We start from the raw sequence: 14,154 nt of genomic DNA on the forward strand, positions 1-14,154 counted from the left end.
CAAGGGAAAACAAAGTGTTGGAAAAAAAAAATCCCGCTGGTTGCCAGGCCCTGTTGAGAGGAAAGTAGGAGAAAGAGAAAAAACAAAAAAATCTAAAAGGAGGGTCCAGTTAACGTAAGAGGTGTCTTGACACTCCTCTTTTGAAAGAGTTTAAGTCATAGGCAGGTGGAAATACAGACACAGGTAGAGAGTTCCAGAGTTTACCAGTGTAGGGAATGAAGGAGTGAAGATACTGGTTAACTCTTGCATTAGGAAGATGGACAGAATAGGGATGAGAAGAAGTAGAGAGTCTTGTGCAGCGAGGCCGCAGGAGGGGGAAGGCATGCAGTTAGCAAGTTCAGAAGAGCAGACAGCATGAAAACAGCGGTAGAAGACAGATAAAGATGCAACATTGCGGCGGTGACTTAAAGAATCAAGACAGTCAGTTAGAGGAGAAGAGTTGATAAGACGAAAAGCTTTAGATTCCACCTTGTTTAGTAAAGCTGTGTGTGGATCCCCCAGACATGAGAGCCATACTCCATACACGGGCGGATAAGGCCCTGTACAGAGCAAGCAGCTGGGAGGGAGAAAAATGGACGAAGACGCCACAGGACACCTAACTTCTTGGAAGCTGATTTAGCAAGAGTAGAGATGTGAAATTTCCAGTTTAGATTTTTAGTGAAGGATAGACCGAGTGTGTTTAATGTAGAGGAGAGGGAAGTTGAGTGTTATTGAAGAAGAGAGGATAGTTGTCTGGAAGGTTATGTCGAGTAGATAGTTGTAGAAATTGAGTTTTTGAGGCATTGAACAAAACCAGGTTTTCTCTGCCCCAATCAGAAACAAGTGAAAGATCAGAAGTTAGGCGTCCTATAGCATCTCGCCTTGAGTCATTTAATTGTTGTTGGGTTGGGCGTCTGTTGAACGCTGTTGAATAATGCAAGGTGGTATCATCAGCATAGGAGTGGATAGGGCATTGAGTCAGATTTAGGAGATCATTGATGAATAATAGAAAGAGAGTGGGTGATAGGACAGAACCCTGTGGAACACCACTGTTGATAGTTTTAGGGAAGAACAGTGACCGTCTACTACAGCAGCAATAGAACGATCGGAAAGGAAACTGGAGATGAAGGTACAGAGAGAAGGATAGAATCCGTAGGAGGGTAGTTTAGAAATTAAAGATTTGTGCCAGACTCTATCGAAGGCTTTCGATATGTCAAGGCCGACAGCAAAGGTTTCACCGAAGTCCCTAAAAGAGGATGACCAAGATTCAGTTAGGAAAGTAAGAAGATCACCAGTAGATCTGCCTTTACGGAAACCATACTGGCAATCAGAGAGAAGGTTGTGAGCTGATAGATGCCTCATTATCTTCCTATTAAGGATAGACTCAAAGGCTTTAGAAAGGCAGGAAATCAAAGCTATAGGGCGGTAGTTAGAAGGATTGGAGTGGTCACCTTTTTAGGGACAGGTTGAATGTGAGCAAACTTCCAGCAAGAAGGATAAATAGAAGTAGAGACACAGATGAAAGAGTTTGACCAGGCAGTGAGCGAGTTCGGAAGCACAGTTTTGAGAACAACAGGAGGGACTCCATCCGGACCGTAAGCCTTCCGAGAATCAAGGCCAGAGAGGGCCAGGAAAACGTCTTTATAAAGAATTTTAATTTTAGGGATGAAGTAGTCAGAGGGTGGAGGAGTAGGAGGAATATGCCCAGAATCATCCAAAGTTGAGTTGGTAGCAAAGGTTTGAGCGAAGAGTTCAGCTTTAGAAAAGAAGAGACAGCTGTAGAGCCATCTGGATGAAGTAAAGGAGGGAAAGACGAAGAAGTAAAGTTGTTAGAGATATTATTGGCTAGATGCCAGAAATCTCGAGAGGAGTTAGAATTGGAAAGACTTTGACATTTTCTATTGATGAAAGAGTTTTTAGTAAGTTGGAGAATAGATTTGGCATGATTACGGGCAGAAATATATAGGGCATGAGTTTCAGCAGTTGGATGGCTACGGAACCGTTTGTGAGCCGCCTCTCTATCATTGACAGCACGAGAACAAGCAGAGTTAAACCAAGGCTTTTTAGCTTTAGGGTTAGAGAAAGTATGAGGAATGTATAGCTCCATGCCAGAGATAATCACCTCTGTTATGCGCTCGGCACAAAGAGAAGGATCTCTGACATGAAAACAATAATCATCCCAAGGAAATCAGAATAGTACTGCCTTAGTTCCTCCCACTTAGCAGAGTTAAAATGCCAGAAGCACCTCCGCTTAGGCGGGTCCTGAGGCTGCACTGGAGTGATAGAACAGGTAACGGAAATTAGATTGTGGTCGGAGGAGCCCAACGGAGAGGAAAGTTTAACAGAGTAAGCAGAAGGGTTGGAGGTTAGGAAAAGATCAAGAATGTTGGGCGTGTCTCCAAGGCGGTCAGGAATACGGGTAGGGAACTGCACTAGCTGCTCTAGGTCATGAAGGATAGCAAAGTTGAAGGTTTGTTCACCAGGTTGGTCAGTGAAAGAAGATGAAAGCCAAAGCTGGTGGTGAACATTGAAATCCCTAAAATGGAGATCTCAGCAAAGGAAAGTGAGATAAGATGTGCTCCACCTTGGAAGTCAAATAGTCAAAGAATTTTACATAGTCAGAGGAATTAGGTGAGAGGTATACAGCACAGATGAATTTAGTTAGAGAGTGACATTGAAGTCTTAGCCAGATGGTAGAAAATTCTGAAGATTCAAGATTGTGGGCACGAGAGCAAGTGGTGTCGTTACGCACGTATGCGCAACATCCAGCTTTGGATTGAAAATGAGGATAGAGCAAGTAGGAGGGAACAGAAAAGGGGCTGCTGTCAGTAGTCACAGACAACTGTGTTTCGGTTAGGAAGAGAAGATGAGGTTTAGTAGAGGAGAGGTGGTGTTCCACAGATTGAAAATTAGAACGAAGGCCACGAATGTTGCAGAAATTGATAGTGAAAGTATTAGATGAAGTGTCAAGACACCCAAGGTCGACAGCAGAGGGGCAGTCCGACCTGGGGACATTTATGGTCCCTCCCAGAGGGGGACTCCGAGGCAGGGCGTGGTGAAGCCATTATTAAATTTTGATTTGAAGAGAGTGTAAAAGTGTAAGGTGTTGTAGTGTAGTGTAGGAAGTAGTAGAAGTTGTCTTTAGAGGGCAGGCTGCAGCTGCTCAATTGTATAAATGAGACCACAAAGGGAACCGGGAAGAGAGGACACGGGGAATCACTCAGTCTGCAGCACTGCCTACATCCCGTAAGTACCTCTCCTGGAGTATTCCACCGGGCGGCAGGTGACTACTGCCTACTCCACACAAATGAAAAATGAAAATAAGGAATTTAGTGAGAGTGCAAGTGTTAGTGAATCACAGCCCTCCTCTAGTGGTTTCACAAAAATCACACCAGGAGAAAAGTTACAACGTTTTCATGGATGATGACTCATCCTCTGGCTACTTCCCTCCTCCTCCCCACCCTTCTCCCCTCTTCTAAGTTATCCATCACCAGCCTTCACTTATGGTATGTAGAAATCAAAATTGCTAAGATTAGAACAAATTACCTGATTTATAGGTATCAATAGTTGAACTTTTTGATACTCGAACAGCCATTTGAAACTAATCAAATTTGAGTATTGAGTCCCCACTGTATTTAAAATTGATAAATTGTGATTTTTAAAGAGGGTCAGTGGAGTGTCAATCTGAATTCTGAGATCTGACGATAACTATTGTAATTGATGGCTCATAAGACACATGGGCTTGTAAGATGCACCCAGTTTTGGCACACATTAAAAAAAAAAAAAAAAAAAAAAAAGATAAATGAGCAGATTTAAACTCTTAATATGAAGTGAAGGATTTCACCTGACATTTGAAGACTCTTTCATGCATTTAGATCATTATTAGGTCCCAATATTTTGCATTTAAAAACTTTAATATTTGCTAGCAACTTATGTACCAATACTGTTGAGAGATACAGGCAATCCCCGTTTAACAAAGAGGTTACGTTCCTAAAAAACCCTTCGTTAAGCGAACCGATTATAACAAGTTTAACCCCTGACTTGAACTTCCGTTGAAAGTAAACAAAGCACGAGTGCATCATGGTACAGTGAAAGGTTTAATGAAAGTAAAAATTATGAAGTTAAACATTTAGGCAGTTTCATGTAAGTCATTATAATCATATAATGTACACTAATGTATGTATGTATGTAACTATAATGTTGATGATCTTAAATTTATGAAGGGAGGGAGAGTGAAACGGGAAAGACACTAACCGGCAACCTGTGGAATGTAAACAAAGGGCACATCATTGTATCACATACAAAACTTATGTACCACATTTCCACAAGGCTTTCCATTTTATCCATTGTAGAGTCATGAGTTCAGGTGGTTCTTTTAGCATGCAAGGAAGATACGGTCTCACCAGCCTTCTTAATAGAGTCTGCTGACTTGAAAATAGTAGAGACAGTAGATGGAATTGAGATGGTGGCGAGCAATGCTATTAGTTTTCTCGCCTCTCTCGTGCCTGTGAATAATACTCGTATCCAGTTTCACTTTGAGAGTAAGGCGACATTGCAGGGCGTTTTGGTGGTAAGTTGAGCGAGGGAAGACGAGCTGCTGTTGACGCTGTTATTGTTTTGATCAGGGGGAGTGAGTGGTGTGCGTGTTGTCCACAAGAGGCGCTGGTGTATTCAAAAGCCTGTCGACTTGCGTGATACAGCGGGGCTTTCAAACTTGGAAAAAATTACCTGGATAAAACTTCGTTAAAGCGAGTTTGGTGTTCGTTAAACAAGCAGATGGTAGTAAAATGAAACCTTCTTTGTAGTAAAATTTTGTTGTGTGAACCTTCGTTAAGCGGGGGTTGCCTGTAAAAACATGTAGTACCTGGCATATGGCGTCGACAATGACTGAGAGAGACTACAGGGGTAACAATATTTTTTTACATGTATGCAAGGTAAGAATAAGAATGTTAAAAGATAGGTGCAATTTATTTATATGAAAATGTGTTTTACTTAAGGAGTAACAGCATCATACTGTAAAGAACATAGTGAAGCTTGCCTGTGTCACCAGGTTCGGCACATAACCTACTGCATGTTCTGTTTTGGTACATGCAACGCATGGTGCATGGTCACTTAGGTAAATTCTTCCTGACTAAAGTCATTGTATGTGAATCACCATTAGGTATGACCTACTATACATTGTTACCTTAAAAGAAAATTATGTTTTGTGGTGTAGTACCAATCATCAATGCTGAACTTGTAGGATGCAGGCCCATTTCATGAGACTTTTTTTTGGGTGGGTAGAAAAAGGTGCATCTTATGAGCCATCAAATATGGTACGTAGAATACCAGATGTTCCCTATATCCTCTTGACTTGGTTGGTATTTACTGTACATTTCAGTTCAGTAATCATGTTTATTTTATGCAATTTTTACATTACAGGGGATCCTCGCAATTCGACGGGGTTAGTGCAGTTTTATGATCTTCATATTCATATACATATTATTTTCTAATTTGTTTAAATAGGATTTTGTACATTTATTGTTATTTTACAGTTTTGACATTTCTAAAGCTGGTGTCACACCAGACAAACAGACTAATACCCAGCAATGGACATTTTGTCCACTGCTGGATATTTGTCTGATGAAATTTTGTGGTCCGTTAAATCTGAAATCCATTAGATTGGAGTCTGTTGAATTGAGAGCCAAGTGTATATATGTACTCTTTTTCCAAAAAGTTGGTAAAAAATTATAAATGCATGACAGTTCATCATGAATGTGTACTCTTGATGAGAAAATCAGGAGGTTCACAGCCTTGTAGAAGGTGGGAAGTGATTGGCTAAGGATCCACCATGCTGAAAACAAAGGATCAAAGACAAGGTTAGATGCATAATGCATAGCCTCAAAGATAAACAAACTGTGTGTTCTAAAATAGTTGCAATATTTGAAGAGACATGATTGTGGCTGGTACCATAAATGCCATGATTGTGTCTGATATGTAGTAAAGATTAAACTTGATGTCATCTGTATCTATCAGATGTTCAGGTCGTCATTCCTTACTCTTTTTTTTTTTTTTGTGCCAATTTCTCATACATAATAGCATATCTTTCTATCCTATCTTGATAGCTTATGAGCTCTTCTTAAGTGATTCCTTTTCTGCATTCAATGCTGCATTCTGTGCTGTCAGACAAATACATATCAATCAAAGTCATAAGGATGAAACTGTTTCTTATAGCTTTCTGAGCCTCTGTACTTGTACTTCTCTAACACATAATTTTTTTTTCATTGTCTATATGGCATGTCAGTCTTTCACTACTTTCTCATGTATAGACAGAAGTCTACTGACTACTTAAACTTCACTTCCTCCATTTCCAGTGCCCTTACAATCTATTAAGGAATTACATCATTAGAATTTTTAACATGATTCATATTTTTTTTATTAAAACTGGTGGTCAACCTGTCTCTTAAAAGATATTTTTTTAATTGTTATATTAGATTTAATAAGACCAACATACTTGAAATTTTAAATTATGTTGGCCTGTGTTCCTTGGAGGAATGCCATTTCCCATTGATTTTAAATATTTTACTGAAAGCTTGGAATCCTTTTACAGGTCCTCAGATGCAAGAACTAGCACAGTCTACATTCTACTATGAACAGTTTCCTGAAGTGATGGGAATGTTGTGGAAAAGGATGTTACAAGACAATCGTGCAGCCTGGCGCCGCACATACAAGTCTCTCCTCTTGCTCAACTATTTGGTCCGCAATGGCTCTGAGAGAGTAGTCACATCTGCCAGAGAACACATCTATGACTTGAGAACTTTAGAGAATTTCAAATATATGGACGAACATGGAAAGGATCAAGGGCTTAATATCAGGTGTGGTATTTTAAACTTTAATGTCTATTATGGACCTGAATAGATGTGACTTTTCACTTATGAACAGTTTTTTGAACTTTAAACCATCTCTTATTCACCAAGGTGTTTAGCAAGAAATTTACTGAAAATAAAGGGTATCAAATACTTGATATCCATCTAACTCTTTCTGAAAACTCCCTTTCTCTCTGGATATTCAGTACACTCATTTATGAAGATACTACAACTTGATTGATGATGTAACACCTACAATACATATATCTCTCTCCCATTTACTCTCTCTTTCCCACTCATTCTCTTTCTCCCACTCGTTCTTTCTCTTCCGCTTGCCCGCTCTCTCCCACTTACTCGCTCTCTCCTGCTCCCTCACTCTCTCCCACTTGCTCGCTCTCTCCTCCTCACTCCCTCTCTCCTCCTCACTCCCTCTCTCCTGCTCACTCCCTCTCTCCTGCTCACTCCCTCTCTCCTGCTCACTCTCACTCTCACTCTCACTCTCACTCTCTCTCTCTCTCTCTCTCTCTCTCTCTCTCTCTCTCTCTCTCTCTCTCTCATGTGATGGTGTAGGGTGATCTCGACTAATACAGTAGTTTGTACAGATTCTTTATTTTGCAAAGCCGTAAGGTTTACATTTAATATTTTGTGATGAAATGAATGACATGATTGATATGCGAAGGTGTTCTTGTATCATGTGTGTACTTGTGAATCGTCAGTGTAGAAAGTATTGAAATATAAGAAAGTGCATGTGTGTACAGCATGTATGAGTGAATGTGATAATTGTATATAAGAGAAAGAAAACGAGTTTATAATAGTCTGTCTGAGAAGTGTGGTGAGAACGTGTGTCAGGTACAACAGAACACATGGAATGCGTGCAATGGTTGACTGATATGATCACTACAATACCCCCCTCCCTAGCTTTGAGATGGTAGGGAGAAGTGGATCCTCCTCGTGCTGGCCTTGGATTTGGGGGACAGTGGTGGCGACAAGGACAGCTGTAGTGTCTGGCTCCAGTATATAGGCAGGTTTTACCCTGTCTATGGAGACAGCGTCGGTGGAGCCATTCCTGTCCATGGTGATGGTCTTTCGCGTGTGGCGCAGAACACGGTAGGGGCCTTGGTATGGCTGCGTGAGAGGAGGGTGCACAGCATCCACATGGATGAAGACATGTGTGCAGTTAGCAAAGTCCTGGCTCACGAAGGTTCTCCCCGGCGAGGAGCAAGGTGGCACTGGCTGGAGGTGGCTCATGGCACTCTTCAGGCGGGAAGCGAAGTCTTGGGCGCTGCCTAGAGGAGAGGCAGGAGTGGGCGCCATTATCTCTCCTGGCAGACGAAGAGTAGTGCCATAAACCAGCTCAGCTGGCAAGTGCTGGAGGGTCTTCCTTCAGGGAGGATCTGATGCTGAGGAGAACGAGGGGAAGAGTCAAGGACCAGTGTTCTCGTTGTGCAGAGGCCATGAGGGGAGGACTTCACCTGACGGTGGAATCACTCCACGATGCCGTTGCTCGGGGGTTGGTAGCTGGAAGTCCTGTAGTGGCATATGCCAAGGAGAGCCATGACCTTGTTCCACACCTTGGCTTCAAAACGGTCTGAGGTGAGGCTGAGCGGAACACTGAATCTTGATACCCAAGTATATATGAAGGCTTGAGCTACGGTGTGCGTGGTAATATCAGCCAGGGGCGTGGCGTCAGCCCAGCATGTGAAACGATCCACGCAGGTGAGGATGTAACAATGGCCAGCTAAGGGAGGTAGAGGACCAACGAGGTCGATGTGCAGGTGGTCAAATCTGCCAGTGGGGTGCAGGAAGATACCAGGCAGCGTGCGAGTGTGGCAAACGACCTTTGAGGCTTGACACTGTGTAGGTGCAGGCCCAGAGACGGATGTCCTTGTTCATACCCTCCCAGATGAAGCGAGAAATCACGAGGCATTGTGAGATGCGGATGCCAGGGTGGGAGAGGTCGTGGAGCTGATGGAAGGCCAAGTAGCGGTGTCGATGGAGCAGGTAGGGACGAATGGCGTCCGTGGAGACGTCAGCGTAGACGGCGACCTTGGTGCCTGGGAGAGTAACTTGCTTCATCTGAAGCGCTGGGTTGTGCAGGAGTCTGTCCAGTTCAGCATCACCAGACTGGTCACTAGTGATGGCGACGTAGTCGAAGGAAGATGAGGAGGACACGGTGGCAACACTGCGAGAGTGTGTCTGCGGGAGCATTGTCTGCACCTTTGACATAGCGTAAGTCGGTCGTGTACTGGGTGACATAATCCAGGTGGCAGAGTTGGCATGGGGAGCATGAAGCCTGGTTTCTCAGGAACGCAGTGGTGAGAGGCTTGTGGTCGGTGTATATGTGGAAGCGACAGCTCTCAAGGAAGTACTGGAACCGCTTGATAACCTTGTAAATGGCGAGAAGTTCGCGGTCATAGGCACTGTAGTTACATTTTGCCTTGGTGAACTTCTCTGAGGAGAACGCGATGGGTTTCCATGTATCGTTCACAAGCTGTTGTAGAACCGCGCCTGAACTGGTATCGCTCGCGTCGCAGGCGAGGGAGACTTTTGCATCCATACTGGGGAAGGACAGCATGGCTGTGTCAGCGAGAGCCTGTTTGGCTGCGAGGAACACAGCGGTAGTGTCGGTAGTCCAGGTGAGAGAGACAGACTGGCCACGCTTGGCGGGCTCAGACTTGTCTGCATTGATGTGGACGCCATAGTCGCGCAAGCGTGTGAAAACTTGCTGGAGATGCTGGTGGTGTGAGGTTGTGTCTCGGCTCGCGATGAGTACGTCGTCTATGTAAGCGAAGCAGAAGGGCAAGCCACAGAGTACTTCATCAATGAAGCGTTGAAATGTCTGGGCTGAGTTGCGTAACCCAAACGGCATCCTGATGTATTCAAACAGACCAAAGGGTGTGATGAGAGCTGTCTTCAGTATGTTGTCAGGGTGCACAGGAATCTGGTAGAAGGCCTTGATGAGGTCGATGCGGGAGAAGACTGAAGAACCAGCAAGCTGCGAGGAGAACTCTTGAATGTGGAGCACTGGGTATCTGTCTTCCTTGGTGCGTGAGTTGAGAGCACGGTAGTCTCCACAAGGTCTGATGTCACCATTCTTCTCTATGATGTGAAGAGCAGATGACCAGTTGCTGCTGCTGGGCCTGATGATACCTTGGCGCATCAGAGACTCGAACTCGGCCTTGGCTTGACGATAGCATTCAGGAGCTAAATGATGGGCCTTGGTGTGAACTGGAGGTCCTGTAGTCTGGATGTGATGTGTGACGTGGTGCTTGATAGGTAATTCTGCTGAGTAGGACTGCATCAGCGTGGGGAACGACCTGAGAAGCGTAGCAAACTGGTGGTCTTTTTGGATGACGGTGAGATGCGTGCTGTCACCTGATGCTGGTTGAGCAGGGAAGGAGATGGAGGTGAGTAGGTCGATGAACCTCCGTCCTTTTACATCCATGAGAAGGTTGTAGTGTGCTAACAGGTCTGAGGAGACTGAGGTTGACAATCACTGTGCGTTGCGAGTAGACAGGAATCTTGGTTCTGTTGGCGGTGTAGAGGTGCAGGATGGGAGGAAGGTCTCGTTGCGGCGCCTTGGCAGGGAGAATACCGACATCTGCGCCAGTATCGATGAGGAAGAGGATACCAGAGCGGTAGTCACGAATGCGTAGCAGCATAGAAGGTTGTTGGCGGGTAGAGAGCTGCATCACTGCTCGCCTTTGGAGTTTGACGACTTGGTGCAGGGAGCGGTGCACTTGAGAGCTTTCTCGCCAAACTTCTGGTGATACCAGCACAATCCAGGTCTGCTGGAGCGGGAACGGTGCTGTCGGTGGCGAAGACTGACCGACCGAGAACGTGGGCGGTCTCGAAGCTGCTGCTTGAGCAAAGCAACTTCACTAGTGACCTGAAAAACGAGCTCGGTGAGGTGAGTCATCTGGCTGCTGTGAGATGAGCCAGACGAGACGGCAGAGACTGAAGAGGCTTGTGAGGGGGTAAGATAGCCGTGTAGTCGTCTGCGAGCGTAGCAGTGGCATCGGGGTGCAGGTTGTCCTTGACGCTGAATAGGCTGCATTGTATGGCGTGGAGAAGCCGCTGGTAGAAAAGCTGTTTGAAGAGCTCAGCATCAAAGGATTGGTACTTGTCACCAAGTGGCTACTTCATGCGGTGCAGGAGTTGAGAAGGCTTCTCATCACCTAATTCTTCCTTGGAGAGGAGTTCGTGGAGGCGAGTGGCAACAGAAGATTGCAGGCTCTTGAGTACGGCGGTCTTCAGTTCTTCTTAGGACTTGTCAGCGGTGGCAGCAGTAGAAATTACGGCAGAGACTTGCGGAAGCATGTCAGAAGGCAGTTGAGTCACAGCGTGGTTGAACTTGGTGAGACTGCTGGTGATTTTTGATGCCTTGAAGCTGCACTCTAACAGGGAGAACCAGAGAGACAGGTCCTGAGAGCAGAAAGGTGGAGCTCGGAAAGCAATCGCCATAGCAGTTCCGCTGTCTGAGGAAGCCATGATGAAGACTGTCTTGACAAGCACTAGAACCACAGGAGCTGGGAAGACTTGGCATGAAGAGCACAAGAACAACAGGGGATGCTGAGGACTGGCATGGAAAGCGGGGCGGGTCAGGTCGGGGCGCCAAAAACAGCAGATGGGGCGGGGCGGGGTGCCAGAAGTGGTGGGGATGCAGGAACGTCCTTGGGGAGGGTGGAGGAGACGCTGAAGGCATCTGCAGAAAGACGCAGAAAGTGTCTGCAGTAAAACGCTAAAAGCGTCAGCAGGAGGACGCTGATGGCGTCGGGAGGGTGCCAGCAATCCATCGAGTGGCCAATCCATCGAGTGGCCACGCGTGTTAATGCATTAATTCTCCCAACCCTTGGCCTCAAACCTGCGAACACCCCAGGACAAGGGAGGCAGGGCTTTTTGCCCAAGGGGAGCCAGACACGGATATTGCCGGTCTCAGGCCACCGTAAACCAAAACCACGTGATAGCTACACTCCTTGGTCACTAGTGTGATGGTGTAGAGTGATCTCGGCAAATACAGTGGATTGTACAGATTCTTTATTTTGCAAAAGCGTAAGGTTTACATTTAATATTTCGTGATGAAATGAATGACATGATTGATACGCGAAGGTATTTTTGTATCATGTGTACAGCGTGTATGAGTGAATGTGGTAATTATATTTGTAGAGAAATTGTATATAAAAGAAAGAAAACGAGTTTATAATAGTCTGTTTTATAAGTGTGGTGAGAACGTGTGTCAGGTACAACAGAACACATGGAATGCATGCAATGAGTGACTGATATGATCACTACACTCTCTCTCTCTCTCTCTCTCTCTCTCTCTCTCTCTCTCTCTCTCTCTCTCTCTCTCTCTCTCTCTCTCTCTCTCTCTCTCTCTCTCTCTCTCTCTCTCTCTCTCTCTCTCTCTCTCTCTCTCTCTCTCTCTCTCTCCTCTCTCTCTCTCTCTCTCTCTCTCTCTCTCTCTCTCTCTCTCTCTCTCTCTCTCTCTCTCTCTCTCTCTCTCTCTCTCTCTCTCTCTCTCTCTCTCTCTCTCTCTCTCTCTCTCTCTCTCTCTCTCTCTCTCTCTCTCTCTCTCTCTCTCTCTCTCTCTCTCTCTCTCTCTCTCTCTCCTCTCTCTCTCTCTCTCTCTCTCTCTCTCTCTCTCTCTCTCCTCTCTCTCTCTCTCTCTCTCTCTCTCTCTCTCTCTCTCTCTCTCCCTCTCTCTCTCTCTCTCTCCCTCTCTCTCTGTCTCTCTCCCTCTCTCTCTGTCTCTCTCCCTCTCTCTCTCTCTCTCTCTCTCTCTCTCTCTCTCTCTCTCTCTCTCTCTCTCTCTCTCTCCCTCTCTCTCTCTCTCTCTCTCCTCTCTCTCTCTCTCTCTCTCTCTCTCTCTCTCTCTCTCTCTCTCTCTCTCTCTCTCTCTCTCTCTCTCTCTCTCTCTCTCTCTCTCTCTCTCTCTCTCTCTCTCTCTCTCTCTCTCTCTCTCTCTCTCTCTCTCTCTCTCTCTCTCTCTCTCTCTCTCTCTCTCTCTCTCTCTCTCTCTCTCTCTCTCTCTCTCTCTCTCTCTCTCTCTCTCTCTCTCTCCCTCTCTCTCTCTCTCTCTCTCTCTCTCTCTCTCTCTCTCTCTCTCTCTCTCTCTCTCTCTCTCTCTCTCTCTCTCTCTCTCTCTCTCTCTCTCTCTCTCTCTCTCTCTCTCTCTCTCTCTCTCTCTCTCTCTCTCTCTCTCTCTCTCTCTCTCTCTCTCTCTCTCTCTCTCTCTCTCTCTCTCTCTCTCTCTCTCTCTCTCTCTCTCTTTTTTTTTTTTTATTTAAACAAAACTTAATACAAAGGAACATGTACCCAAAGGCACACTGTCGTGTGCTACCTATTCTAAGGGTACTACAATCTATTTCTACAATATTTACAAGACTTAAAAATAGATAATATACAAGATGGTCAGCATGTAAATGGAGCACTATTCGTTTCACTTCACTAGCACTATTCACGCACTGCACTACACTGAGTGTCACGTCACAAAGAGTGTCAGAGGAGTTGGCAGTGTCTGTCTCCACTTATGTGCCATCAGTTTGACACTGTGAGTGTTCATCTCCTGGACGTGAGGCCGTGAACAAGTTCCACATCCTGGAGACGCGTCCTGCGAAGGTGCGTTGATGCTGACACCCGTGGGATCGCGGCACCTCTACGGCGTCACCACCATTGAGCACCGTTCTCGTGCTCCGTGCGGTGACTCTTAGAGGATGACGCAGCCCTGCCAGATGTGGCACTCTTTGCACCTGTGCCTTATGGAACACTACGATCGCCGCCACGTCTCTGCGGTGTTCCAGTGAATCAAGGGACGCTCAGGCTCTGGGTGAGGTGGTAGTGCAGCATCTACTAGCCGTATGGCGCGGCGTTGGATGCTGTCCAGTCTCCTTCTGTGTGTGGCGGCACAGGACATCCAGGAGAGAGCTGCGTATTCAATCTCTCTCTCTCTCTCTCTCTCTCTCTCTCTCTCTCTCTCTCTCTCTCTTTTTTTTTTTTTATTTAAACATAACTTTATACAAAAGAACATGTACCCAAAGGCGCACTGTCGTGTGCTACCTATTCTAAGGGTACTACAATCTATTTCTCTACAATATTTACAAGACTTAAAATAGATAATATACAAGATGGTCAGCATGTAAATGGAGCACTATTCGTTTCACTTCACTAGCACTATTCACGCACTGCACTACACTGAGTGTCACGTCACAAAGAGTGTCAGAGGAGTTGGCAGTGTCTGTCTCCACTTATGTGCCATCAGTTTGACACTGTGAGTGTTCATCTCCTGGACGTGAGGCACCGCGGCCGTGAACAAGTTCCACATCCTGGAGAC

General features: G+C 45.5%; 1 protein-coding gene across 1 annotated transcript in view; it reads left to right on the forward strand.

Moving 5' to 3' along the window:
• The window catches only part of LOC123500958 (clathrin interactor 1-like), an 84,174-nt gene that overhangs the window by 51,668 nt on the left and 18,352 nt on the right, over nt 1–14,154 (forward strand). Inside the window, exon 3 of the mRNA XM_045249504.1 lies at nt 6,569–6,833. Within this exon, the coding sequence (XP_045105439.1) occupies nt 6,569–6,833 (265 nt within the window). The remainder of the gene's footprint in view (nt 1–6,568; nt 6,834–14,154) is intronic.

This window comes from Portunus trituberculatus, unplaced genomic scaffold, assembly GCF_017591435.1.
Source record: "Portunus trituberculatus isolate SZX2019 unplaced genomic scaffold, ASM1759143v1 PGA_scaffold_522__18_contigs__length_968829, whole genome shotgun sequence".
Taxonomy (NCBI): domain Eukaryota; kingdom Metazoa; phylum Arthropoda; class Malacostraca; order Decapoda; family Portunidae; genus Portunus; species Portunus trituberculatus.